Source organism: Pogoniulus pusillus, chromosome 6, assembly GCF_015220805.1.
Source record: "Pogoniulus pusillus isolate bPogPus1 chromosome 6, bPogPus1.pri, whole genome shotgun sequence".
Lineage (NCBI taxonomy): Eukaryota > Metazoa > Chordata > Aves > Piciformes > Lybiidae > Pogoniulus > Pogoniulus pusillus.
This window is the reverse complement of record NC_087269.1, coordinates 325,889-353,261: the sequence shown is the minus strand read 5'-3', so window position 1 is coordinate 353,261 and position 27,373 is coordinate 325,889. Positions and strand designations below refer to the sequence as shown.

At 63.4% G+C, this 27,373-nt stretch overlaps 1 protein-coding gene across 8 annotated transcripts in view; it reads left to right on the top strand.

Moving 5' to 3' along the window:
• The window catches only part of STIM1 (stromal interaction molecule 1), a 63,226-nt gene extending 37,480 nt beyond the window's left edge, over positions 1-25,746 (top strand). The window contains exons 8-16 of one of the 8 annotated variants that reach the window (XR_010302473.1): positions 517-684; positions 1,913-2,013; positions 4,414-4,649; positions 7,716-7,796; positions 12,184-12,253; positions 12,582-12,652; positions 14,387-14,616; positions 15,678-15,696; positions 22,324-22,398. Coding sequence is in view for 7 of the 8 variants with exons in the window: in XM_064144120.1 (XP_064000190.1) it covers positions 517-684; positions 1,913-2,013; positions 4,414-4,649; positions 7,716-7,796; positions 12,184-12,652; positions 22,324-22,879 (1,611 nt within the window). In the remaining variant the exon portion in view is untranslated. Of the gene's footprint in view, positions 1-516; positions 685-1,912; positions 2,014-4,413; positions 4,650-7,715; positions 7,797-12,183; positions 12,653-14,386; positions 14,617-15,677; positions 15,697-22,323 lie in introns of all 8 variants that reach the window. The other 7 variants (XM_064144121.1, XM_064144122.1, XM_064144125.1 and 4 more) reach the window with 7 other exon arrangements.
• The last annotated feature ends 1,627 nt before the right edge of the window (positions 25,747-27,373 follow it).

Sequence of the window (27,373 nt, the reverse complement as noted above, 5' to 3'; positions counted from 1 at the left end):
GCAGCCCGGCGCTGTCCCGCACCCCCCGCAGCCCGGCGCTGTCCCGCAGCCCGGCGCTGTCCCGCCCCCCCCGCAGCCCGGCGCTGTCCCGCACCCCCCGCAGCCCGGCGCTGTCCCGCACCCCCCCCGCAGCCCGGCGCTGTCCCGCACCCCCCGCAGCCCGGCGCTGTCCCGCACCCCCCGCAGCCCGGCGCTGTCCCGCAGCCCCGCAGCCCGGCGCTGTCCCGCAGCCCCGCAGCCCGGAGCTGTCCCGCACCCCCCCGCAGCCCGGCGCTGTCCCGCACCCCCCCGCAGCCCGGCGCTGTCCCGCAGCCCGGTGCTGTCCCGCAGCCCCGCAGCCCGGCGCTGTCCCGCACCCCCCGCAGCCCGGCGCTGTCCCGCAGCCCCGCAGCCCGGCGCTGTCCCGCACCCCCCGCAGCCCGGCGCTGTCCCGCAGCCCCGCAGCCCGGCGCTGTCCCGCACCCCCCGCAGCCCGGCGCTGTCCCGCACCCCCCGCAGCCCGGCGCTGTCCCGCAGGTGCGCATGGCGCTGAAGAACGCCGAGAAGGAGCTGGAGTCTCACTGCGGCTGGGCTGCCCCCGAGGCGCTGCAGAGGTGGCTGCAGCTGACGCACGAGGTGGAGGTGCAGTACTACAACGTGAAGAAGCAGAACGCCGAGAAGCAGCTGCTGGTGGCCAAGGAGGGGGTGAGCACTCCGCGGGGGGCGACACCTCCCCAGGGCTTCCTCCTCACCTCCCCCTGCGCTGCCAGGCCAGAGGGAGCTGGAGGTCGGAGTGGCCCCAAGGAGCCACCTCCTGGGGGGTGACCTGGCACAGCTTGGAGCCTGGAGGGGGCTCAGGGCTTCAGTGCCAGCCGTTGGCTCCTGATGCCAGCTCTGAACAGCAGCAGGGAAGGAGGTTCCTGGGGCTGGAGCATCTCCCTGGCCTTGCTTGTGCCAGGTTGGCTCTGCCAGGAGGGCCAAGGAGGGGGCATGGGGGATGTGGTGGGGCCGGGCAGAGAGGGGGCAGCAGCAGAGGGATCTGCATCTGCCTTGGCTCTGCCTTCCTTCTGAGGGGCTCTGTGCTCCATGCAACAGCCTGGCTTGGAGAAGGGAGGCTGAGGCTGGTGCTGAGGAGCAGCAGAGGCAGCAGCAGGGCACTGCTTGGCCACAGCCAGGGGTGCCAGGGAGCTGCAGAGCCCCACAAGGGCTGCCCTCAGCCTCCTCTGCTGCAGCCTCAGCCCTGCCCCAGCTCCCTCAGCTGCTCCTCACAGCTCCTGCACAGCCTCCTCCTGCTCCTCCACACCCTTGCCCAGCTCTGCTGCCCTGCTCTGTGCCCTGCCCCAGCCCCTTCAGCTCTCCCTGGCACTGCTGTGCCCAGCCCTGCCCCCAGCCTGCCAGCTGTGCCCTCTCCAGTGCCCACCCCCCCAGTTTGTCCTGTCCCAGCAGGCTCCTCTGTCCCCAGCTTTCTCCTCATGCCCTTTAGGCACTGCAAAGCCACCAGAGGCCTCCTTGGAGCCTTCTCCAGGCTGCAGAGCCCCAAGCACAGTCAGGGCCTCTCTGTGGACACTTTCATCTCCTCCAGGAGAAGCTGAAGGAGACCCAACCCCAGCTCTGACCCCAAACCACCAACCCCAGGTCACTGCCAAGCTTCTCCTGAGGCTTTACCCAGGAGGACAAGCCCAAGTTGGGCAGGCAGCTGCTTGACCTCCCTCTGCCCCCTCAGAAGGCAGCAGGAGAGCCAAGGAGGAGCACAAAGCCTCAGGCTGGTGGTGACCTCCTCACCCTCAGTCTCAGGAAGAAGAACTTCCAGACTCTGCCCAGCTTTGTGCCCCCAAAACCTCTCAGGAGCTTCTGTTGGTCTCAACCCATCCATGATGGTGTTCTCCTGGAGGCAGTACCAAGCTGTCCCCTGACCTCCCTGTCCATGTTCCAGGCTGAGAAGATCAAGAAGAAGAGGAACACCTTGTTTGGGACCTTCCACGTGGCCCACAGCTCCTCCCTGGATGATGTGGACCACAAGATCCTGACTGCAAAGTGAGTGTCCACCTCAGGCCTTCCCTTGCTCCTGCCCCAACCCTGGCAGAGCTCTCCTGGCCTAGCCACAGGACAGCAGAGCTGCTCCAGCTCCCACCCAGCCAGCTCCACCTCTGCTGTTTGGGCTGGAAGGGAGCTCAGAGCTGCTCCAGCTCCACCTCTGCTGTTTGGGCTGGGAGGGAGCTCAGAGCTGCTCCAGCTCCATCTCTGCTGCTTGGGCTGGAAGGGAGCTCAGAGCTGCTCCAGCTCCATCTCTGCTGCTTGGGCTGGAAGGGAGCTCAGAGCTGCTCCAGCTCCACCTCTGCTGTTTGGGGGTTGGAAGGGAGCTCAGAGCTGCTCCAGCTCCACCTCTGCTGCTTGGGGGTTGGAAGGGAGCTCAGAGCTGCTCCAGCTCCACCTCTGCTGTTTGGGTTGGAAGGGAGCTCAGAGCTGCTCCAGCTCCACCTCTGCTGTTTGGGTTGGAAGGGAGCTCAGAGCTGCTCCAGCTCCACCTCTGCTGTTTGGGCTGGAAGGGAGCTCAGAGCTGCTCCAGCTCCACCTCTGCTGTTTGGGCTGGAAGGGAGCTCAGAGCTGCTCCAGCTCCACCTCTGCTGTTTGGGCTGGAAGGGAGCTCAGAGCTGCTCCAGCTCCACCTCTGCTGTTTGGGTTGGAAGGGAGCTCAGAGCTGCTCCAGCTCCACCTCTGCTGTTTGGGTTGGAAGGGAGCTCAGAGCTGCTCCAGCTCCACCTCTGCTGTTTGGGCTGGGAGGGAGCTCAGAGCTGCTCCAGCTCCATCTCTGCTGCTTGGGCTGGAAGGGAGCTCAGAGCTGCTCCAGCTCCATCTCTGCTGCTTGGGCTGGAAGGGAGCTCAGAGCTGCTCCAGCTCCACCTCTGCTGTTTGGGGGTTGGAAGGGAGCTCAGAGCTGCTCCAGCTCCACCTCTGCTGTTTGGGGGTTGGAAGGGAGCTCAGAGCTGCTCCAGCTCCACCTCTGCTGTTTGGGTTGGAAGGGAGCTCAGAGCTGCTCCAGCTCCACCTCTGCTGTTTGGGCTGGAAGGGAGCTCAGAGCTGCTCCAGCTCCACCTCTGCTGTTTGGGTTGGAAGGGAGCTCAGAGCTGCTCCAGCTCCACCTCTGCTGTTTGGGTTGGAAGGGAGCTCAGAGCTGCTCCAGCTCCACCTGTGCTGTTTGGGCTGGAAGGGAGCTCAGAGCTGCTCCAGCTCCACCTCTGCTGTTTGGGCTGGAAGGGAGCTCAGAGCTGCTCCAGCTCCACCTCTGCTGTTTGGGCTGGAAGGGAGCTCAGAGCTGCTCCAGCTACACCTCTGCTGCTTGGGGGTTGGAAGAGACCTCAGAGCTGCTCCAGCTCCACCTCTGCTGCTTGGGGGTTGGAAGAGACCTCAGAGCTGCTCCAGCTCCACCTCTGCTGTTTGGGCTGGGAGGGAGCTCAGAGCTGCTCCAGCTCCACCTCTGCTGCTTGGGTTGGGAGGGAGCTCAGAGCTGCTCCAGCTCCATCTCTGCTGCTTGGGCTGGAAGGGAGCTCAGAGCTGCTCCAGCTCCACCTCTGCTGTTTGGGCTGGAAGGGAGCTCAGAGCTGCTCCTGCTCCACCTCTGCTGTTTGGGCTGGAAGGGAGCTCCGAGCTGCTCCAGCTCCACCTCTGCTGTTTGGGGGTTGGAAGGGAGCTCAGAGCTGCTCCAGCTCCACCTCTGCTGTTTGGGCTGGAAGGGAGCTCAGAGCTGCTCCAGCTCCACCTCTGCTGTTTGGGCTGGAAGGGAGCTCAGAGCTGCTCCAGCTCCACCTCTGCTGTTTGGGTTGGAAGGGAGCTCAGAGCTGCTCCAGCTCCACCTCTGCTGTTTGGGCTGGAAGGGAGCTCAGAGCTGCTCCAGCTCCATCTCTGCTGCTTGGGCTGGAAGGGAGCTCAGAGCTGCTCCAGCTCCATCTCTGCTGCTTGGGCTGGAAGGGAGCTCAGAGCTGCTCCAGCTCCACCTCTGCTGTTTGGGGGTTGGAAGGGAGCTCAGAGCTGCTCCAGCTCCACCTCTGCTGTTTGGGGGTTGGAAGGGAGCTCAGAGCTGCTCCAGCTCCACCTCTGCTGTTTGGGCTGGAAGGGAGCTCAGAGCTGCTCCAGCTCCACCTCTGCTGCTTGGGTTGGAAGGGAGCTCAGAGCTGCTCCAGCTCCACCTCTGCTGTTTGGGTTGGAAGGGAGCTCAGAGCTGCTCCAGCTCCACCTCTGCTGTTTGGGTTGGAAGGGAGCTCAGAGCTGCTCCAGCTCCACCTCTGCTGTTTGGGCTGGAAGAGACCTCAGAGCTGCTCCATCTCTGCTGCTTGGGCTGGAAGGGAGCTGCGAGCTCCTGCAGCCCCCCTGCTGCTTGGGCTGGAAGGGAGCTGCGAGCTCCTGCAGCCCCTGGCAGCCTCTCCCCTGTGCCCCCAGGCAGGCCCTGAGCGAGGTGACGGCGGCGCTGCGGGAGCGGCTCCACCGCTGGCAGCAGATTGAGCTGCTCTGTGGCTTCCAGATCGTCACCAACCCTGGCATCCACAGCCTGGCAGCAGCCCTCAACATCGACCCCAGCTGGATGGGCACCCCCAGGCCCAACCCTTCCCACTTCATCATGACTGATGATGTGGATGACCTGGACGAGGAGATTGTGTCCCCCATGTCCATCCAATGTAGGTGCTCCTTGGGGGGGTGAGGGGGTAGGGGTTGGGGGGGGACACACACCCCTGGAGGAGGTCACAGAGGCATGGAGTGGGTTCCTAGAGTGGCATCAGGGAGTGGATTGGGTGGATGGGACCTCGGATGGGCCTTGAAGCCATCCTGCTGGGGTTGGGAGCTGCTGGAGTTGGTGACCTCAGAGGTCTCCTCCAGCCTCAGCAGTTCTCTGGTGAGCAGGGGCAGAGAAGCTCCACAGCTGAGAGCTGCTCTGGCCTGGGGGCATGCAGGGGGTTGGGTTGGAAGGACCTTCTAAGGTCACCTCATCCCCTCCCCTAGTCCCCTCCCCTAGTCCACTCTCCCTTTGTGTCTCCCCCAATCCCTCTCTCCCCTAGTCCCCTCCTGCCCTAGTCCCCTCCTGCCCTAGTCCCCCCTCCCCTAGTCCCCTCCTGCCCTAGTCCCCCCTCCCCTAGTCCCCCCCTCCCCTAGTCCCCCCCTCCCCTAGTCCCCCCCTCCCCTAGTCCCCTCCTGCCCTAGTCCCCTCTCCCCTAGTGCCCCCTCCCCTCGTGTGCCCTCCTCCAGCAGAGCAGTTTGCTCAGCCCCTTCTGCAGCCTGACCTGGAAGGGTTCCCTCAGGAGGCCTGGAGGTGCCCCTTGGGCTGGGCTGTGGTTGCCCCAGGATGCCCCTGGGTGCCAGGCCAGCACCAGTGGGCTTGGTCTCACCTGGCTGCTGCTGGGCCAACATCTAAGTAGAGGCTCCTGGAAGGGACCTTTTAAGGTCACCTCATCCAACCCCCACCCCCACAGACAACATCTCTGTGGGCTTCTCTGCCCCTCACTCAGTTGAACCTCGACCCCAAACCCCCCCCAAAGGGCATTTGTCTTCTCCTCATCTCCCCATGGCTGGAGGAGCTGCAGGCCCTGGAGCCACCTCCTCATCACACAGAGCCTTGGGCTTGCAGCTCCTGCACAGAGAGCAGCAGCCTGGGGGGGGGTCCCAGCCTGGGGGGGGGTCCCAGCCTGGGGGGGCGTCCCAGCCTGGGGGGGGGTCCCAGCCCAGCCCAGCCCAGCTGCTTCAGCATGTGTTGCACACAGCAAGCTGCATCTCCTGACCAGCTCTGCAGGGAGCAGTGAGGCTGCTGGAGGACGAGGAGCAGCTGCTCCTACTCTGCTCAGCCCACAGCTCACCAAGGAAGGGCTGGACTTGGGTCACCTTCATCTCCTTCCTGCTCTAGAGCAGCTGCCCCTGCTGGGGCTGGAATCTCTCCCAAGAGCAGGAGACTGCACAGCCCCTCTGGAGAGCCTGGGCCCTGGGCAGGGACATCTTCCCCTAGGGCAGGCTGCACAAAGACACCTCCAAACCCCCCAGCCTTGGGCAGGCCTCTTAGTTCTGGCTGCTTTGGGTGGTGTCTTGGAGGACTTCATCAAGCTCAGGGCTGCTGAAGTGGAAGTGGGGAAGAGAAGAGGCTTGGGGTGGGGAGAGGAAGAGAAGAGGCTTGGGGAGGGGAGAGGAAGAGAAGAGGCTTGGGGAGGGGAGAGGAAGAGAAAGAGCCAGCCCTGGGTGAGAGCTGCTGCAGCAGGCAGCTGTGCCCTGCTGCTGTGTGCCAGCCCTGGGTGAGAGCTGCTGCAGCAGGCAGCTGTGCCCTGCTGCTGTGTGCCAGCCCTGGGTGAGAGCTGCTGCTGTGTGCCAGCCCTGGGTGAGAGCTGCTGCTGTGTGCCAGCCCTGGGCGAGAGCTGCTGCAGCAGGCAGCTGTGCCCTGCTGCAGTGTGCCAGCCCTGGGTGAGAGCTGCTGCAGCAGGCAGCTGTGCCCTGCTGCTGTGTGCCAGCCCTGGGTGAGAGCTGCTGCTGTGTGCCAGCCCTGGGTGAGAGCTGCTGCAGCAGGCAGCTGTGCCCTGCTGCTGTGTGCCAGCCCTGGGTGAGAGCTGCTGCAGCAGGCAGCTGTGGCTCTGCTGCTGTGTGCCAGCCCTGGGTGAGAGCTGCTGCAGCAGGCAGCTGTGCCCTGCTGCTGTGTGCCAGCCCTGGGTGAGAGCTGCTGCAGCAGGCAGCTGTGCCCTGCTGCTGTGTGCCAGCCCTGGGTGAGAGCTGCTGCAGCAGGCAGCTGTGCCCTGCTGCTGTGTGCCAGCCCTGGGTGAGAGCTGCTGCAGCAGGCAGCTGTGCCCTGCTGCTGTGTGCCAGCCCTGGGTGAGAGCTGCTGCAGCAGGCAGCTGTGCCCTGCTGCTGTGTGCCAGCCCTGGGTGAGAGCTGCTGCAGCAGGCAGCTGTGCCCTGCTGCTGTGTGCCAGCCCTGGGTGAGAGCTGCTGCAGCAGGCAGCTGTGCCCTGCTGCTGTGTGCCAGCCCTGGGTGAGAGCTGCTGCAGCAGGCAGCTGTGCCCTGCTGCTGTGTGCCAGCCCTGGGTGAGAGCTGCTGCAGCAGGCAGCTGTGCCCTGCTGCTGTGTGCCAGCCCTGGGTGAGAGCTGCTGCAGCAGGCAGCTGTGCCCTGCTGCTGTGTGCCAGCCCTGGGTGAGAGCTGCTGCAGCAGGCAGCTGTGGCTCTGCTGCTGTGTGCCAGCCCTGGGCGAGAGCTGCTGCAGCAGGCAGCTGTGCCCTGCTGCTGTGTGCCAGCCCTGGGCGAGAGCTGCTGCAGCAGGCAGCTGTGCCCTGCTGCTGTGTGCCAGCCCTGGGCGAGAGCTGCTGCAGCAGGCAGCTGTGCCCTGCTGCTGTGTGCCAGCCCTGGGTGAGAGCTGCTGCAGCAGGCAGCTGTGCCCTGCTGCTGTGTGCCAGCCCTGGGTGAGAGCTGCTGCAGCGGGCAGCTGTGCCCTGCTGCTGTGTGCCAGCCCTGGGTGAGAGCTGCTGCAGCGGGCAGCTGTGCCCTGCTGCTGTGTGCCAGCCCTGGGTGAGAGCTGCTGCAGCAGGCAGCTGTGCCCTGCTGCTGTGTGCCAGCCCTGGGTGAGAGCTGCTGCAGCAGGCAGCTGTGCCCTGCTGCTGTGTGCCAGCCCTGGGTGAGAGCTGCTGCAGCAGGCAGCCGTGGCCCTGCTGCTGTGTGCCAGCCCTGGTGCCCCCTGGCTGCCCAGTAAATGAGTGTCTCTGTCTCTCCTGGCTGCCCAGACGCCCCCTGGCTCCTCGGGCGCAGGCTCAGTGACCGCTCGTCCCTGTCCTCTGAAGACCAATCCCTCTGGAGATGTCCTGGTTTGGTTCTTCTTCACTTCTCCTCCTCCTCCTCCTCTCTTTTTGCCTCTCCTCCTGCCTTTGCCTCTTCTCGGGGGGACACTCCCCAATTCTTTGCCCACCTTCTCTGGCAGCACTCAAACAAGGCACAGAAGTGGCAGACTAATGAATGCCCTCTGCTGGGCAGCTCCACCTCTACTAACCCCCCCCCAGAGAGGGGAAGGGTCTGGTGGGATGGAGAAGAACCAAAAGCTCTCTAAAAGATCTCCACCTGCTTCCTGGGGGCTTGCTCTCTCCCTTGCCCACCCCCCCCCCCAGGAAAAGCCACCACCAGAAGGTTCTGCTCACCTGGTGGCCATCAAGGCCAGGAGGTGGTGACCACATTGCCTGGATCTCTAGGGTGGGTTGGAAGGAATCATGAAGGTCCTCCAGTTCCTCCCTGCCCTGGCCTTGATCCCTAGGGTGGGTTGGAAGGAACTTGAAGGTCCTCCAGTTCCACCCTCCCTGCCATGGCCTTGATCCCTAGGGTGGGTTGGAAGGCATCATGAAGGTCCTCCAGTTCCTCCCTCCCTGCCATGGCCTTGATCCCTAGGAGGGGTTGGAAGGATCTTGAAGGTCCTCCAGTTCCACCCTCCCTGCCCTGGCCCTGATCCCTAGGGTGGGTTGGATTGGAAGGGATCTTGAAGGTCCTCCAGTTCCACCCTCCCTGCCCTGGCCCTGATCCCTAGGGTGGGTTGGATTGGAAGGGATCTTGAAGGTCCTCCAGTTCCACCCTCCCTGCCCTGGCCCTGATCCCTAGGGTGGGTTGGATTGGAAGGCATCTTGAAGGTCATGCAGGTAAAGAACATCTACCAGCCCAGGTTGCTCAAGGCTTCATCCAGCACCTTCAGGAGGGGTTGAAGGTCCCATCCCACCTTCTCCAGTCAGGTCTTGCTTGCTGGTTGAGGTCCTTCTTGCCTCAGGTTCTGGCAGTGCCACCTTCTAGGTTCATTTGTCTCCTCCATGGAGCTGGCCCAGAGCCCCCCCAGAGCTGCTGGTGTGGGCTGGAAGCAGAGGACAAGCAGAGCCATTGGGGTTGGGAAAGGCCTTTGAGGTTGGACCTGATGATCTTCAACATCTCCTCCAACCACAGGCATCATCGAGCCAAGCATGGCCCCAGCCCTGCCCCAGCACCACAGCTCTGCCCCTTGCCAGCCCCTCCAGCCATGGCCACTGCACCACTGCCCTGGGCAGCCTGGCACAGGCCTGCCTGGCACAACCCTCCAGGGGCACAAAGTGCTCCTCAGGCACAGCCTCCACCTGCCCTGGCACAGCCTGAGCCCATCTCCTCTGGGCACAGCCCTCAGCACAGAGCTTGGCCCCAGCTGGCTCCAGGCTGCTGCCAGGCAGCAGAAGGCTGAGGCTGGTGCTGAGGAGCAGCAGAGGCAGCAGCAGGGCACTGCTTGGCCACAGCCAGGGGTGCCAGGGAGCTGCATAGCCCCACAAGGGCTGCCCTCAGCCTCCTCTGCTGCAGCCTCAGCCCTGCCCCAGCTCCCTCAGCTGCTCCTCACAGCTCCTGCACAGCCTCCTCCTGCTCCTCCAGGCTCCTGCCCATGCCAGGGCAGTGCTCAGGGTTGGTGGCTGAGGTCTGCTTCAAGACCTTGAGCTGCTCATTTGGCTGAGGTGGGTAGAGGATGGGCAAGGTGCTGGTGCCAAGCGAAGGTCTGTGGTTGGCAAGGTGGCATCTGGGCCTTGGGCTCTGTGCTGGGAGGGCACTCAGAGAGCTGTGACCTTGGAAAGGAGGAGGAGAACCCCTGGGGACAACCTCAGCCCTGGGGACAACCTCATCCCTGGGCACAACCTCAGCCCACCCCTTGTGGGCAAAGCCATTCTTGGTCCAAGAGGAGCAGAACTTGGAGCAGAACCTCAGAGTCTCCAAGTTCCTTCTTCTCCAGGGCTTGGCTTCTCCTTAGACCTCCAAAGGGAGACTCTTGGAGTAGATCTCCACCACCAGAGGACAAGGAGGGATCTGCTGGGCCCTTCCTGTCCATGCTACTGGTGGGCCAGCAGGGGACCCCCCCCAGTTCTTCCCCCACCATCACTTCTGAGCAGACTTCTGCTGTCCCCACCAGCAGGAGGTGGATTTTAGTTCCCTCTTGGCTCCAGGTGACCTCATTCTGCCTTCCCTCCACCTCTGGAGCTCTTCAGTCTTGCCCTGGGATGAAGGTGGCTTAGATACCTTCAGCACCATCTCCACCTGCAAGCCTTGGAGGGGTAAATCCCCATGAGAGGAGCTCTGAGCTTGGAGACGTGGAAACAGCCATGGCCATGATTTGGTTCTTCCACTCCCGAAGGACCTCTCCTTCTCCTCCTCCATTTCTGAGCTTTCTGCTCTCTCTTCACACTTTTTAACCCATTTTGGGCATCTTCTGGTGCTGCTGCATGATCCTGAACACCTCATCCTCAGGGAATAGACCATCCTGGATGGGAATTGTGGTCAGGGGCTTCAGAACTGATGGTCAGGATGGTGGTGGAACCTCATGGGTTGGTAGTTTGCCACCTCCCAGACCATTTTGGATGGGAATTGTGGCCACTGGGTTCAGAACTGATGGACAGGATGGTGGTGGAACCTCCTGGGTTCCTAAAAGGCCATCCTGGATGGGAGTTGTGGCCAATGGGCTCAAACCCAAAGGTCAGGATGGTGGTGGAACCTCCTGGGCTCCTAAAAGGCCATCCTGGATGGGAGTTGTGGCCAATGGGCTCAAACCCAAAGGTCAGGATGGTGGTGGAACTCCATGGGTTCATGTTTTGCCACCTCCAAGACCATCTTGGATGGAGACTGCAGCCACTGGACCATCCTGGACCACGTTTCATGGAAGCATGGCATGGGTTGGGCTGAAGGCACCTCCCAGGCTCATCCATCCCAGCCCTGCAGCCAGCAGGGCCAGCCCCAGGCAGAGCAGGCAGCTCAGAGCCCAAACCCCCTGCCCTGGGGGCAGTTCTCACCTCTCTGGGTGACCTCAGCCAGGCTCTCTCCACCCTCATGGGTGAAGATCTTCTCCCTCCTCTCCTGTCTGACCCTCAAGCTGGCAGGGAGGTTGGCCAAGATCATCTCCAGAGCTCCCTCTCCATTCTGTAGAACCCCAACAGGCCCTGCCCAAAAGTCTGTCCCCAGCTTTCTTCTGGCCACCTCAAAGTCCATCCAGGCCATCAGAAGGTCTCCTTGGAGCCTTCTCCAGCCTCAACAACCTCAACTTTTAGCCTGCTCTGAAGTGTTTAGGTGGCTCCATGAGGGTGGCCACCAGCAGGTGACCTTGGAGCCTTCTTCAACCCAAACACCCCCAAACTCTCAGCCTGCTCTGCAGTGCTTAGCTGGCTCCATGGGGGTGAGCTGGTGGCCACCAGAAGGTCTCCTTGCAGCCTTCCTCAGCCTGCTCTGAAGTGCTCAGCTGGCTCCATGGGGGTGAGCTGAGTGGTGGCCACCAGAAGGTCTCCTTGCAGCCTTCCTCAGCCTGCTCTGAAGTGCTCAGCTGGCTCCATGGGGGTGAGCTGGTGGCCACCAGAAGGTCTCCTTGCAGCCTTCCTCAGCCTGCTCTGCAGTGCTCAGCTGGCTCCATGGGGGTGAGCTGAGTGATGGCCACCAGAAGGTCTCCTTGGAGCCTTCCTCAGCCTGCTCTGAAGTGCTCAGCTGGCTCCATGGGGGTGAGCTGAGTGGTGGCCACCAGAAGGTCTCCTTGCAGCCTTCCTCAGCCTGCTCTGAAGTGCTTAGCTGGCTCCATGGGGGTGAGCTGAGTGATGGCCACCAGAAGGTCTCCTTGGAGCCTTCCTCAGCCTGCTCTGAAGTGCTCAGCTGGCTCCATGGGGGTGAGCTGGTGGCCACCAGAAGGTCTCCTTGGAGCCTTCCTCAGCCTGCTCTGCAGTGCTTAGCTGGCTCCATGGGGGTGAGCTGGTGGCCACCAGAAGGTCTCCTTGGAGCCTTCTCCAGCCTCAACACCCCAAACTCTCGGGCTGGCCGGGTGGGAGAGCTGCAGTGCTGAGGTGGCTCCATGAGTGATGACCCTCAGAAGACCCCAGTGCTGCCTGTAGCTGTGTGCTTGGGCAGGGGCAGCAGGCAGCCTCCTCCTCCTCCTCCTCCTGCTGCTGCTGCCCCTGCAGGCCCCGGGCCAGGTGCTCCAGCGCCTCCCCCCCAGGGCACCCGACCTGGCTCAGCCTCCACCCAGCATGTGCAGCACCTCCTCCTGCTTGCCCTGCACTAACCCCCCCAGCACTGCTCCCGGCGCCTGGGGCTGGCACCGCTGCCCCTGGTGAGCTCCCCCGTGGCCAGGCTGGGTTGGGCTGCGGTTGGCTTTGGGTGCCCGAGCCGCCGGTGGCTGGGCAGGACCCGCGGGCGCCTGGCTGGGCTCTCAGGCTGTGCTCTTCTCTCCCGCAGCTCCTGCCCTGCCCAGCACGGTCCGGCAGCGCCTGGCGGAGCCCCAGCAGCACCTGCACAGCTCCCAGAGGTTGGTAGAGAGTTCTGGGCAGGGCCAGAGTGAGGTGAGCCCTGCCTGGGGCAGCCGGGCGGGAAGAGGCTCCCTCCGCCGGACGCAGAACCTCTCCTGGGGACAGTCCTTCAGCCTGGACCTCGCTGCCACCACCCACCCAGCATCATCTCCTGCCACCACCACCACCACCACCACCACCTCCTCCTCCTCCTCCTCCTCCTCCGCTGCTGCTGCTTCTCCTTCTGCTTCTTCCACCTTTTACTCTTCATGCTCCACCAGCGCCGCCGCCGCTTGCCATGGCCACCCTGTCTATTACCATCACACCACCTCCTCTTATCTCCTCCAGATGGACTCCTTCCTTGGGCTGCCCCCTCCTGATGTCACCTCTGGAGCTCGTTGTCACGCTGAGAGCTTTGGGTACCTTTTGACCTTTCTTCTCTAGATCCTCCCTCAGCCTCCTTTTGTGGCCCCCCCCCCCCAGAGTTGGTGCTTGCTTGGGTTGCTCTTCTCCTCCTCCCTTCCTTTCTCTCTCTCTCTCTCTCTCCTTGGTGGTTTGGTCACCACCTTGGGCTCTCAGCACGTTGCTAGACCTCCACCATCCCTCCCTTCTTCTAGCTGTAGGCTCCAAGGGTGGCCAAAGCATGGAGATGCTGCTGAGGAACCACAGCTAAGCGAAGGAGGAGCTCTGGGCACGTGGCTCTTACTCAAGTCCCACCAGGGCCACCCCAGACCTGGCCTCATTCGAAGCCCTGACTTGTGGTGGGGGCTCCACAAAGCAAGTGGCAAAGGAGCCACCACAAAGAGTTGAGGAGTAGGCTGGGGGGTTTGGAGCCTGGTGGTGGCCCTCAGGATCTGGGGGGGCTTTGGTGCAGGGTGGCCTCTGGTTTGCTGCTGGGCTGAAGGCATCCTTCAGAGGTGGTGGAATCATGGAATGGTTTGGGGGGAAGGAACTTTGGAAGGTCGTGGTTTGGCTGAGGACATCTGAGTGATGAGGAGGTGGAGCTGGGGAGCTTCATGAGCTCTGTGTTGGCTGGGGTTTGGCTGAGGACATCTGAGTGATGAGGAGGTGGAGCTGGGGAGCTTCATGAGCTCTGTGTTGGATGGGGTTTGGCTGAGGACATCTGAGTGATGAGGAGGTGATGCTGGGGAGCTTCATGAGCTCTGTGTTGGATGGGGTTTGGCTGAGGACATCTGAGTGATGAGGAGGTGGAGCTGGGGAGCTTCATGAGCTCTGTGTTGGCTTGGGTTTGGCTGAGGACATCTGAGTGATGAGGAGGTGGAGCTGGGGAGCTTCATGAGCTCTGTGTTGGCTTGGGTTTGGCTGAGGACATCTGAGTGATGAGAAGGTGGAGCTGGGGAGCTTCATGAGCTCTGTGTTGGCTTGGGTTTGGCTGAGGACATCTGAGTGATGAGGAGGTGGAGCTGGGGAGCTTCATGAGCTCTGTGTTGGCTGGGGTTTGGCTGAGGACATCTGAGTGATGAGGAGGTGGAGCTGGGGAGCTGCATGAGCTCTGTGTTGGCTGGGGTTTGGCTGAGGACATCTGAGTGATGAGGAGGTGGAGCTGGGGAGCTGCATGAGCTCTGTGTTGGCTGGGGTTTGGCTGAGGAACATCTAAGTGGTGGGAACATGGAGCTGGGGAGCTGCATGACTGCTGTGTTGGTTGGAGGACATCTAAACAAGGAGAAGATGGAGCTGGAGAGCTTCATGAGCTCTGTGTTGGTTGAGGTGTACCTAAATGGTGAGGAGATGGAGCTGGGGAGCTTCATGAGCTCTGTGTTGGCTGAAGAACATCTAAGTGGTGAGGAGATGGAGCTGGGGAGCTTCATGAGCTCTGTGTTGGCTGAAGAACATCTAAGTGGTGAGGAGATGGAGCTGGGGAGCTTCATGAGCTCTGTGTTGGCTGAAGAACATCTAAGTGGTGAGGAGATGGAGCTGGGGAGCTTCATGAGCTCTGTGTTGGCTGAAGAACATCTAAGTGGTGAGGAGATGGAGCTGGGGAGCTTCATGAGCTCTGTGTTGATTGAGGGGTCCTGAAGTGAGCAGAATTGGGGCTGAGGGGAGCAGAATTAGGGCTGAGAGATGCTGAGGAGCCCACAGGTGAGGTCTTCTCTAGACATGAGGTCTTCTGCTCCTCTCCTCCACCCCCACAGGCACTCAGTAGCTCCTCAGGCCCATCCTGCTGATGTGTGGTGCCAGCTGGACCTGGTTCCTCCCAGTGCCCATCACAACCCCCCCCAGATGCTTTCAGACAATCAGTGTTGTGCCCAAGCTCTGTAGGTTCCAGAAGGTTCCAGCTGAAGGCCTCTCCAGGTGGCTCCCAGCTCCATCTCCATCCATTCCTCTCTCCATACCAGAAGAAGACCCCAAAGTGCCCATCCAGGTTCTTCTTTTGGTGCTCTTCATGGCTTGGGTTGGGTTTTTGGCCAACTGCATCTCCAGATGCAGCCCAAAACATTCTTGGCCAGCAGGGTCAAACTCTTGGGGACCTTTCCAGCCCTTGGAGCTCCACATCCTCCTGGAGGAGAGCTGGGGAGGCTGAGGTCCTCCCAGGGGTTATGGCAGGCTGAGGTCCTCCCAGGGGTTAAGAGAGGCTGAGGTCCTCCAAGGGGTTATGAAGCTGAGGTCCTCCCAGGGGTTATGAAGCTGAGGTCCTCCAAGGGGTTAAGAGAGGCTGAGGTCCTCCCAGGGGTTAAGAGAGGCTGAGGTCCTCCCAGGGGTTATGGCAGGCTGAGGTCCTCCCAGGGGTTAAGAGAGGCTGAGGTCCTCCCAGGGGTTATGGCAGGCTGAGGTCCTCCCAGGGGTTATGAAGCTGAGGTCCTCCAAGGGGTTAAGAGAGGCTGAGGTCCTCCCAGGGGTTATGAAGCTGAGGTCCTCCAAGGGGTTAAGAGAGGCTGAGGTCCTTCCAGGGGTTATGGCAGGCTGAGGTCCTCCCAGGGGTTAAGAGAGGCTGAGGTCCTCCCAGGGGTTATGGCAGGCTGAGGTCCTCCCAGGGGTTAAGAGAGGCTGAGGTCCTCCCAGGGGTTATGAAGCTGAGGTCCTCCCAGGGGTTAAGAGAGGCTGAGGTCCTTCCAGGGGTTATGAAGCTGAGGTCCTCCCAGGAGTCATGGCCCAGGATGAAATCTGGAAGCCCACCCTAACCTGTCCTGGCTTCCCCGGTGAGGAGGAGGAGGAGGAAGGTGAAGGTGCCCCTGGAGGCCCTTGGCTTGCTTGGGTGCCTTCAGCTGCTCTGCTGTGCAGCAGCTGCCAGCCTCGGTGAGACCTGGCAGGAGGAGGCACCTCCAGCAGCTGCTGCCCACCTCAGCTGCCTTCTGCCCCATGCCCAGCTCTGCCTGGGGGTGCCCCTGGGCAGGGTGGGGCTGTGCCCAGCTGCCAGCTCTGCCTGCTGGAGCTCTTCTGTCCCCTCCTCACTCTTCTTTGCTTCTCTTTTGCCACTGGCTCCAGAGGATCCTGTCCAGAGAAGGTCAGAGGCTGCTGAGCTCGGAGGGGTTCTGCCACCTGCTGGGGTCTGGGGTGGGGTGGAGAAGACCTCCCCCAACCACCAGCACCACCCAGGGTCCCTTTGGGCTCAGGGGTGGTGGAGAAGGTGGTTGGAGGCTGTGGAGTGCACAGAGGTTTGTGCTTTGCCTGGTGCCTGGAGGTGGGGAGAGAGGAGCAGAGCAGGACCAGGGCAAGGCCACCAGGCTGGGGAGGAAGTTGGAGCTGATGTCCCTGGAGGGCTTCTCCAGCACCCATGGGGAGGAGGTTGGAGCTGATGTCCCTGGAGGGCTTCTCCAGCACCCATGGGGAGGAGGTTGGAGCTGATGTCCCTGGAGGGCTTCTCCAGCACCCATGGGGAGGAGGTTGGAGCTGATGTCCCTGGAGGGCTTCTCCAGCACCCATGGGGAGGAGGTTGGAGCTGATGTCCCTGGAGGGCTTCTCCAGCACCAATGCTGCTGGGAACTCTGAGCCATCGACTTGAGCCAACCTTAGGGGAAGGCTTTGGTGCCAGCAGGCTCGGGGTGCTTGGTGGGCATGGGCTTGGGCAGGGAGTGGTGGAGACACCAAGATCTGGTCCTGCTTGAGCACCAGAGCCCCCCTGAGGAGCTCCTGAGCTCTGCTCCAGCCTTGATTGTCCCCCCCAGGAGAGATGACTCCAGAAGCTTCAGAGCTGAGGGCCCAATCCTTATTGTCCATCCTCCTCCTGTCTTCTCCTCCCTTCTTCTCCACCTCCACCCAACCTCTCCCTGCTCCATGCTTTGCTCCTTGCTTCTTCCCATGCCCATGGTCCTGCCTCCTCCTCCCATGGTGGCAGGGCAGCAGCAGCCTTGCTTCCATGGGGGTGGACACCAGCACCTTAGGTCTTCTTAGGCCATGGAGGTGTCCACCAGCATCAAGCAAGCCCTGGGGGTGATGGTGGAGGGGATGGCTGCTGGGACACAGTGCCCCATCCTCTGCTGGGCTCCATGCCCCATCCTCTGCTGGGCTCCATGCCCCATCCTCTGCTGGGCTCCATGCCCCATCTCCTGCTGGGCTCCATGCCCCATCCTCTGCTGGGCTCCATGCCCCATCCTCTGCTGGGCTCCATGCCCCATCCCCTGCTGGGCTCCATGCCCCATCTCCTGCTGGGGCTCCATGCCCCATCCTCTGCTGGGCTCCATGCCCCATCCTCTGCTGGGCTCCATGCCCCATCCTCTGCTGGGGCTCCATGCCCCATCCTCTGCTGGGGCTCCATGCCCCATCCTCTGCTGGGCTCCATGCCCCATCCCCTGCTGGGCTCCATGCCCCATCTCCTGCTGGGCTCCATGCCCCATCCTCTGCTGGGCTCCATGCCCCATCCCCTGCTGGGCTCCATGCCCCATTTCTCCTGCTGGGGCTCCATGCCCCATCTCCTGCTGGGCTCCATGCCCCATCTCCTGCTGGGGCTCCGTGCCCCATCTCCTGCTGGGGCTCCATGCCCCATCCTCTGCTGGGCTCCATGCCCCATCCCCTGCTGGGCTCCATGCCCCATCTCCTGCTGGGCTCCATGCCCCATCCCCTGCTGGGCTCCATGCCCCATCTCCTGCTGGGCTCCATGCCCCATCCCCTGCTGGGCTCCATGCCCCATCCCCTGCTGGGGCTCCATGCCCCATCCTCTGCTGGGGCTCCATGCCCCATCCCCTGCTGGGCTCCATGCCCCATCCTCTGCTGGGGCTCCATGCCCCATCCCCTGCTGGGGCTCCATGCCCCATCCTCTGCTGGGGCTCCATGCCCCATCTCCTGCTGGGCTCCATGCCCCATCCCCTGCTGGGCTCCATGCCCCATCTCCTGCTGGGCTCCATGCCCCATCTCCTGCTGGGCTCCATGCCCCATCTCCTGCTGGGCTCCATGCCCCATCCCCTGCTGGGCTCCATGCCCCATCCTCTGCTGTTGAGCATGGTGGGACTCAGTGAAGCTCCTCCTGGTGCTCAGCTCCCCAGGGCAGGTGGCAGGGCCTGAGGAACTGGTGAGCAGGTCCCAGCTCATCTCACACCACTTTGCTTCTGCTCCTGGCTCCTTCTGTCTCCTCCCTTCGCCTTCTCCCCCACCCAGTGCAGGCTCTGCAGGTCCCCTCCCAGCTCCAGGTGGTGAGGGCAGCGTTGGTGCAGGTGGGCACCAAGGAGTGCAGCTCCTGGAGGAGCCTTGGTGCTGAGGGCCATGGTTTAGTGGTGGCAGTGCTGGGCTCGTGCTTGGGCTCCATCATCTTCAAAGTCTTCTCCAACCCAAACCATTCCATGATTCTCCACCTGAAAAGGAAAAGGATCTGGGAGCTCCTTGGAGCTCCTGGCACCTGCTGGGCTTGACCTGTTGACGTTTCTGGTGTCAGCTGGCACCAGAAGTAGGCACCAGGCTGAGGGCACAAACCACTGTGCAGCAGAGGAGGCTCTGCAGGAGGTCATGGTGGGGGCATGGCTTGGCATGAGGAAAGCTCCAACCTCCAGTGCCACCTTCTCACCTGCTGGCATGGGAGCTTCCCCCAGCTGCTCCAGTTGGCCTGAGAGCTTCCAGGCCTGGGGGCAAGCTCTGGGCCACAGAAGCTTGGGAGGGTTGAAGGTGGTGGGCATGAGATGGGCATGGGCAGAGGAACCCTCTCAGGAAGTTGTCTCAAGGCCTGCAGCTGGAGGAGCAGCAGCTCCTTGGGCTCTGCACCCCTTGGGCTCTGCACCCCTTGGGCTCTGCACCCCTTGGGCTCTGCAGCTCCTTGGGCTCTGCTGCTCCTTGGGCTCTGCACCCCTTGGGCTCTGCTGCTCCTTGGGCTCTGCACCCCTTGGGCTCTGCACCCCTTGGGCTCTGCAGCTCCTTGGGCTCTGCACCCCTTGGGCTCTGCAGCTCCTTGGGCTCTGCACCCCTTGGGCTCTGCACCCCTTGGGCTCTGCAGCTCCTTGGGCTCTGCACCCCTTGGGCTCTGCACCCCTTGGGCTCTGCAGCTCCTTGGGCTCTGCACCCCTTGGGCTCTGCACCCCTTGGGCTCTGCACCCCTTGGGCTCTGCAGCTCCTTGGGCTCTGCAGCTCCTTGGGCTCTGCTGCTCCTTGGGCTCTGCACCCCTTGGGCTCTGCTGCTCCTTGGGCTCTGCACCCCTTGGGCTCTGCAGCTCCTTGGGCTCTGCAGCTCCTTGGGCTCTGCACCCCTTGGGCTCTGCAGCTCCTTGGGCTCTGCACCCCTTGGGCTCTGCACTCCTTGGGCTCTGCACTCCTTGGGCTCTGCAGCTCCTTGGGCTCTGCACCCCTTGGGCTCTGCAGCTCCTTGGGCTCTGCAGCTCCTTGGGCTCTGCACCCCTTGGGCTCTGCACCCCTTGGGCTCTGCAGCTCCTTGGGCTCTGCACCCCTTGGGCTCTGCAGCTCCTTGGGCTCTGCAGCTCCTTGGGCTCTGCACCCCTTGGGCTCTGCACTCCTTGGGCTCTGCACCCCTTGGGCTCTGCAGCTCCTTGGGCTCTGCAGCTCCTTGGGCTCTGCAGCTCCTTGGGCTCTGCAGCTCCTTGGGCTCTGCTGCTCCTTGGGCTCTGCACCCCTTGGGCTCTGCAGCTCCTTGGGCTCTGCAGCTCCTTGGGCTCTGCACCCCTTGGGCTCTGCTGCTCCTTGGGCTCTGCACCCCTTGGGCTCTGCAGCTCCTTGGGCTCTGCACCCCTTGGGCTCTGCAGCTCCTTGGGCTCTGCACCCCTTGGGCTCTGCAGCTCCTTGGGCTCTGCACCCCTTGGGCTCTGCAGCTCCTTGGGCTCTGCACCCCTTGGGCTCTGCAGCTCCTTGGGCTCTGCAGCTCCTTGGGCTCTGCACCCCTTGGGCTCTGCACCCCTTGGGCTCTGCAGCTCCTTGGGCTCTGCACCCCTTGGGCTCTGCAGCTCCTTGGGCTCTGCACCCCTTGGGCTCTGCACCCCTTGGGCTCTGCAGCTCCTTGGGCTCTGCACCCCTTGGGCTCTGCAGCTCCTTGGGCTCTGCAGCTCCTTGGGCTCTGCACCCCTTGGGCTCTGCACCCCTTGGGCTCTGCAGCTCCTTGGGCTCTGCACCCCTTGGGCTCTGCAGCTCCTTGGGCTCTGCACCCCTTGGGCTCTGCACCCCTTGGGCTCTGCAGCTCCTTGGGCTCTGCACCCCTTGGGCTCTGCACTCCTTGGGCTCTGCAGCTCCTTGGGCTCTGCACCCCTTGGGCTCTGCACCCCTTGGGCTCTGCAGCTCCTTGGGCTCTGCACCCCTTGGGCTCTGCACCCCTTGGGCTCTGCACTCCTTGGGCTCTGCACCCCTTGGGCTCTGCAGCTCCTTGGGCTCTGCACCCCTTGGGCTCTGCAGCTCCTTGGGCTCTGCAGCTCCTTGGGCTCTGCAGCTCCTTGGGCTCTGCACCCCTTGGGCTCTGCAGCTCCTTGGGCTCTGCAGCTCCTTGGGCTCTGCACCCCTTGGGCTCTGCAGCTCCTTGGGCTCTGCACCCCTTGGGCTCTGCAGCTCCTTGGGCTCTGCACCCCTTGGGCTCTGCAGCTCCTTGGGCTCTGCAGCTCCTTGGGCTCTGCACCCCTTGGGCTCTGCAGCTCCTTGGGCTCTGCAGCTCCTTGGGCTCTGCTGCTCCTTGGGCTCTGCAGCTCCTTGGGCTCTGCAGCTCCTTGGGCTCTGCAGCTCCTTGGGCTCTGCAGCTCCTTGGGCTCTGCACCCCTTGGGCTCTGCAGCTCCTTGGGCTCTGCTGCTCCTTGGGCTCTGCACCCCTTGGGCTCTGCTGCTCCTTGGGCTCTGCACCCCTTGGGCTCTGCACCCCTTGGGCTCTGCAGCTCCTTGGGCTCTGCACCCCTTGGGCTCTGCAGCTCCTTGGGCTCTGCACCCCTTGGGCTCTGCAGCTCCTTGGGCTCTGCAGCTCCTTGGGCTCTGCACCCCTTGGGCTCTGCAGCTCCTTGGGCTCTGCACCCCTTGGGCTCTGCACCCCTTGGGCTCTGCACCCCTTGGGCTCTGCAGCTCCTTGGGCTCTGCACCCCTTGGGCTCTGCACCCCTTGGGCTCTGCAGCTCCTTGGGCTCTGCACCCCTTGGGCTCTGCACTCCTTGGGCTCTGCAGCTCCTTGGGCTCTGCACCCCTTGGGCTCTGCACCCCTTGGGCTCTGCAGCTCCTTGGGCTCTGCACCCCTTGGGCTCTGCACCCCTTGGGCTCTGCACTCCTTGGGCTCTGCACCCCTTGGGCTCTGCAGCTCCTTGGGCTCTGCACCCCTTGGGCTCTGCAGCTCCTTGGGCTCTGCAGCTCCTTGGGCTCTGCAGCTCCTTGGGCTCTGCAGCTCCTTGGGCTCTGCAGCTCCTTGGGCTCTGCACCCCTTGGGCTCTGCAGCTCCTTGGGCTCTGCAGCTCCTTGGGCTCTGCACCCCTTGGGCTCTGCAGCTCCTTGGGCTCTGCACCCCTTGGGCTCTGCAGCTCCTTGGGCTCTGCACCCCTTGGGCTCTGCAGCTCCTTGGGCTCTGCACCCCTTGGGCTCTGCAGCTCCTTGGGCTCTGCAGCTCCTTGGGCTCTGCAGCTCCTTGGGCTCTGCAGCTCCTTGGGCTCTGCAGCTCCTTGGGCTCTGCACCCCTTGGGCTCTGCACCCCTTGGGCTCTGCTGCTCCTTGGGCTCTGCACCCCTTGGGCTCTGCAGCTCCTTGGGCTCTGCAGCTCCTTGGGCTCTGCACCCCTTGGGCTCTGCAGCTCCTTGGGCTCTGCACCCCTTGGGCTCTGCAGCTCCTTGGGCTCTGCAGCTCCTTGGGCTCTGCACCCCTTGGGCTCTGCAGCTCCTTGGGCTCTGCAGCTCCTTGGGCTCTGCAGCTCCTTGGGCTCTGCAGCTCCTTGGGCTCTGCACCCCTTGGGCTCTGCTGCTCCTTGGGCTCTGCACTCCTTGGGCTCTGCAGCTCCTTGGGCTCTGCACCCCTTGGGCTCTGCACCTCCTTGGGCTCTGCACCCCTTGGGCTCTGCAGCTCCTTGGGCTCTGCAGCTCCTTGGGCTCTGCAGCTCCTTGGGCTCTGCACCCCTTGGGCTCTGCACCCCTTGGGCTCTGCAGCTCCTTGGGCTCTGCACCCCTTGGGCTCTGCCCTGCCCATGCCACCAAGCCACCTTCAGCTGCTGCACCGGGGGGGCTCGGGGCTGGGGTGGGCTTGGTGGCCACCAGCACTAACTGCCTTTCTCTCCCCTTCTCTCCTCCCTCCCTCCACCTTCTCCTCCTCTTCTCCACCACCTCCACTTCCTCCTCACCTTCTTCACTTTCTCCACCTCCTACTCTCCACTTTCTCCACCTTCACATCTTCTCCATCATCATCTCCACCTCTTCTCCACTGTCTTCACCTTCCCCACTTCTACTGTCCACTTTCTCCACCTTCACCTCCTCTCCACCCCCTCCATTATCTTCTCACCTCCACCTCCTCCACACCCCCTCTCCATCTTCTCACCCCTTCCACCTCTGCTCCACCTTCTCTCCACCTCCTGTCCATCTTCTCCACCTCCTCTTCATCTTCTCCACCTCCTCTCCATCTTCTCCACCTCCTCTCCATCTCCCCTCCACCTCCTCCACACCCCCTCTCCATCTTCACCTCTTCTTCATCTCCCCTCCACTTCCTCTTCTCCACCTCTCCACCTCCCCTCCTCCTCCTCCTCCTCCCCCCCCCCGCAGAGACCTAACTCGCTGCGACTCCGACCCCTCCATCCCGCACCTGAGCGACCCGCAGCGCCCCTGCAGCTCCGCGCCGCGGCTGCTGGCTGCTCGGCCCCACCTGCTCACCAGGTCCATGGAGGAGCCCCCCCCAGGCCACCCTCCTGCCGGCGCCGTCCCCACGCCCAACGGCGGCAGCCGGCAGGGAGAAGCCTCCTCCGCCTCGCCGGGCTGCTCCCTGCTGCCCGAGAGCCCCATGGTGATGAAGAAGATGATGATGGTGGTCAACCACGGCATGGAGAAGGCTTCCAGCCTGGGGGAGCTGGCCCAGCCCCCCCCGGGCAGGGCAGGGCAGTCGGATTCGTCTCGCTCGCACAGCCCCAGCTCCACCGAGCCAGAGACCCCCTCCCCCATCTCTGACGGCCGGCCCGGGGCGGCCAAGAGCACCAGGATCCCGCAGCTGGCAGCCAAGAAGAGCCCTGGCGAGGAGGACAGCAGCTTGGCAGGAGAGGAGGTGGAGCTGGGCCAGAGCAAGAAGAAATTCCCCCTAAAGATCTTCAAGAAGCCCAAGAAATAGGAGGAGGAGGAGGAGGAGGAAGGAGGAAGGAGGAGGAAGGAGGGAGGGGGAAAGTTTGAGGGGGTGGAGGGAGAGAAGCCCGAAGAAGCAGCACCACCACTGCCCCCACCCCCAGCCCAGGCCAGAAGCAGCAGCTTGACCCAGCTCGGAGCTCGGTGGGCAGAGCCAGAGCCCCCCCGGGGCCCCCCTGCCCTGCCCTGCCCTGCCCTGCCCTGGGCACAGTCGCTGGCAGCAGCTGCAGCTGCTCGAGACTCTTATTTATTTCCTGAGCTCAGAAGACAGAAAGGTGAGGATGAGGATGAGGATGAGAGCTCCAACCACCACCACCACCACCCCCCAGAGACCACCTTCAGCCCCTGTTCTTCTCCCCCCCCCCAGCCCCCAGCTTTGCCCACGCATGGCTTCCAGTTAACTTCTGCCTCTGCTCAACCAAAGCCACCAGATGGGGGTTTGGTGTCCACCACCTGCCTTGGTTTGGGTGTTCTTCTCCCCCTGTAGTCAGGATGAAATGGTTGGGGTTTGGAGCTCTTCTCCTTCTCCTTCTTCTCCTTCTCCTCCTTGCAAGTCCTTCCAACCTTTCTGCTTTCTCCTTGGACCCAAAGACTGTTGCAGAAGGTCACCGTTGGTGGCTTTGGCTTCTTGAGCTGCCTCAAGGCTCCTTCCAACCCCTCAGTGGTTGGGAGATGGATGGAGAGGGTGGAAAAAGCCTTCTCCTGGAGCTCTTTGGTGACCAAGAGCACATCAGAGACCTTCCTGAGGTGCCTCAAGGTCACCACTGGTGGCTTTGGCTTCTTGAGGTGCAGCCTCAAGGTTTCTTCTAAGTTGCCCCCCAACCCAGCACTGGTTGGGAGATAGATGGGGGGTGGAGGGCAGAAGCCTTCTCCTGGAGCTCTTTGGTGACCAAGAGCACATCAGAGACCTTTCTGAGGTGCCTCAAGGTCACCACTGGTGGCTTTGGCTTCTTGAGGTGCAGCCCCAAGGTACCTTCTGGGCTGACCTCCAACACTGGCAAGGGTTGGGAGATGATGGAGCAGGGGAGTTAAAACTCCTCCTCCTTGGGGTCCTGCTGACCAAGAGCACCTCAGAGCCCTTCCTGAGGCTCCTCAAGGTTCCTCCCAAGTTGCCCCCCAACCCAGCAGTGGTTGGGAGATAGATGGGGGGTGGGGGGCAGAAGCCTTCTGCTGGAGCTCTTTGCTGCCCAAGAGCACCTCAGAGCCCTTCCTGAGGCTCCCTCCAGGTGCAGCCTGCAGCCGAGGCTCTGCCCTCACCTCTCCCTGTGCCTGCAGCCAGAAGCTCTCCCCCAGCTCCTCCCTGCCCTGCTTTGTGCTGGAGGTGGCTGCACCTCGCTGAGCTTCCCCTGCCGGGGTGGAGCTGCTCAGCCAGCCTGGAGCTGCCTGCAGCAGCCTATGGGTGGCCTGCACCTTTCAGTTCCTCCTGCCAGGCTGGAGGCTCCAGAGCCGGGTGGAGCTGAGGGCCGTGCCCGGGTGGGGTGAGGAGCAGCAGCTGGGGGGGGTGAAGGGAAGGGCTGAGCCCCAGGAGCGGCTGCTGCAGAGCTGGCTCCAGCAGCAGCTCCCCAGGGCAGGAGCCAGCCTCTCTGCTGCTGCCTGGGGACCAGCATCTGCTCCAGCCTGGCCCCAGGGAGGAGTCCTCACACCAGGCATGCTCCAGCTCAGCTCCAGGGACCATCCCTAGAAGTGAGCCCTCTCCATCTCCATCCCAGTGATGAGCCTGGCTCCATCCCAGGGCTTGAGTCCACCTCCAGGATGGATCTCACTCAGTTCCCAGTGGTGATCCTGGCTCCAGCACCAGTGATGAGCCTGGCTCCATCCCAGGGCTTGAGTCCACCTCCAGGATGGATCTCACTCAGTTCCCAGTGGTGATCCTGGCTCCATCCCAGTGGTGATCCTGGCTCCAGCACCAGTGATGAGCCTGGCTCCATCCCAGGGCTTGAGTCCACCTCCAGGATGGATCTCACTCAGTTCCCAGTGGTGATCCTGGCTCCATCCCTGTGGTGATCCTGGCTCCAGCACCAGTGATTGTCCTGGCTCCATCCCAAGGCTTGAGTCCATCTCCAGACAGACTTCCCTCCATTCCCAGTGGTGCTCCATGGAATCCATCCCAGTGATGACCTTGGCTCCATCCCACTGATGATGCTTGCTCCATCCCTAGGGATGAGTCCAGCTCCAGGATGAACCTCTCACTCCATCACCAGGCATGCTCCTGGCTCCATCCCATGCCTGTGTCCATCTCCATGGATCTGCCTCTCTCCATCCCATCCAGACTCAACCTTCCAGCCCACACCAGAGGACCTCCAGACCTCCACCCTCCAGCTCCTGAGGCTGCTCCCTGGCACCACAACCTCACCTTGACTCCTCCACCGAGCCCTGAAGGTCTCTTCCCAACCCCCCCTCAGGTGCCACTACCCAGCAGGTCCAAGCTGAGGCTGAGGAGGGCCACGTGTGGCAGGGCAGGAGGAGGCTGCAGAGCAGGCTGTGGGGAGCCCCAGGGGGAGGAGAACCCTTTTGGGTGGCTCTGGAGCAGCAGAAGGGCTCCGGGGGGGGCAGGTGGACAGTTCCCCTGGCCCAGTGCCCCCAGTGCCTCTTGCCTAAGTGCCTGCAGTGGGGGGGGTGGAAGGGGGCACCAGAGGGAGCCAGCAGGAGGGCCCCTGCCCAGGGCTGCTCTCCGTGGTGCAGCCTGGAGACCTTCCTGGCTGCTTCTGGAGCTGCTGCTGGGGCTTGGGGGATCCACCCCAGAGGGCAGCTTGGGGGGGAGGTGTCCCCCAAGCTGGGGGTGGGGGCTGGGGTCCTGCCAACCTCCCTCCTTTCATACAGCTTCTGAAGCCAATAAAGCATGCAAGGGCCTCTGCAGCCTGCCTGCCCTTCCTCACAGCATCCTCTTCCTCCTGCCCCACTGCCACTGCGGCCCTGCCCCTGGGCTGGCACTGGGGAGGGCACAGCTGGCAGGCTGGGGACAGGGCAGAGCTTGGCCCCAGCTGGCTCCAGGCTGCTGCCAGGCAGCAGAAGGCTGAGGCTGGTGCTGAGGAGCAGCAGAGGCAGCAGCAGGGCACTGCTTGGCCACAGCCAGGGGTGCCAGGGAGCTGCAGAGCCCCACAAGGGCTGCCCTCAGCCTCCTCTGCTGCAGCCTCAGCCCTGCCCCAGCTCCCTCAGCTGCTCCTCACAGCTCCTGCACAGCCTCCTCCTGCTCCTCCACACCCTTGCCCAGCTCTGCTGCCCTGCTCTGTGCCCTGCCCCAGCCCCTCCTGCCACTGCTGTGCCCAGCCCTGCCCCCAGCCTGCCAGCTGTGGCCTCCCCAGTGCCCAGCCCAGGGGGGCACCATCCCTGCCCTGCTCCTGCTGCCCACACCACTGCTGCTCCATGCTAAGATGTTCACCTGGAAGATCTTTGGTTCTGCTGACCCAAAAACGTCTGGACAGGCTCTGGTGGTGACCTAGAACCCCCCTGGAGGAGCTGTGCTGCTCTAGAACCCCCCCGGAGGAGCTGTGCTGCTCTAGAAACCACCACCACCACCCCCCCCCCCCCCCCGAGGAGCTGTGCTGCTCTAGAACCCCCCTGGAGGAGCTGTGCTGCTCTAGAACCCCCCGGAGGAGCTGTGCTGCTCTAGAACCCCCGGAGGAGCTGTGCTGCTCTAGCACCCCCTGGAGGAGCTGTGCTGCTCTAGCACCCCCTGGAGGAGCTGTGCTGCTCTAGAACCCCCTGCAGGAGCTGTGCTGCTCTAGAACCCCCTGCAGGAGCTGTGCTGCTCTAGAACCCCTGGAGGAGCTGTGCTGCTCTAGAACCCAAACACCCCCCCCCCCCCCCCTGCAGAAGCTGTGCTGCTCTAGAACCCCCTGGAGGAGCTGTGCTGCTCTAGAACCCCCCTGCAGGAGCTGTGCTGCTCTAGAACCCCCCCTGCAGGAGCTGTCCCTCAGGTCCTACCCTGGCCCCCGGCGGGCAGCTGCCGGCGCTGGTCGGGGGTCCCGGCGCGGGTTGGTGCCCGGCGGTGCCCAGCATGTCCCGCGGGCTGGCACCAGGAGGAGGAGGAGGGAGGGACTCAGGTGGCACTTTGCTCCCTGTGCCAGCTGCGGCTCCCCCGCCGGGGCACGGCAGGTGCCAGCGCTGCCCGCGGGGCTCAGCCCAGGCGGGAGGGGGGAAGGCTCCGTGGCTGTGCCCTCCCCGCAGCCGCTGCCGCTCGGGCTCCTCCTCAGCCTCCTTGGCCGTGGTGCCCCCGGGCAGGCTGCTGGGGGTGCCCTGCTGGTGCCAGGCTGGGGCTTGGCCTGGGGGGGCTCCAGAGGTCCCTGCCCAGCACCACCCTGGTTGGGTTCTTAGTGCCCCGGGGCAGAGGCTGAGCCATGGGCAGGAAGGAGCTGGAGGAGGGAAGGAGGCAGAGGAGGCTGGGGGGGAGGAGGAGGTGAGAGGAGACCTCGCAGGGTGCTGGAGCCGTGGCAGGGGCTGGGCTGAGTGGCACCTGCCAAGGGCACCCAGTGCCAGCCTGCAG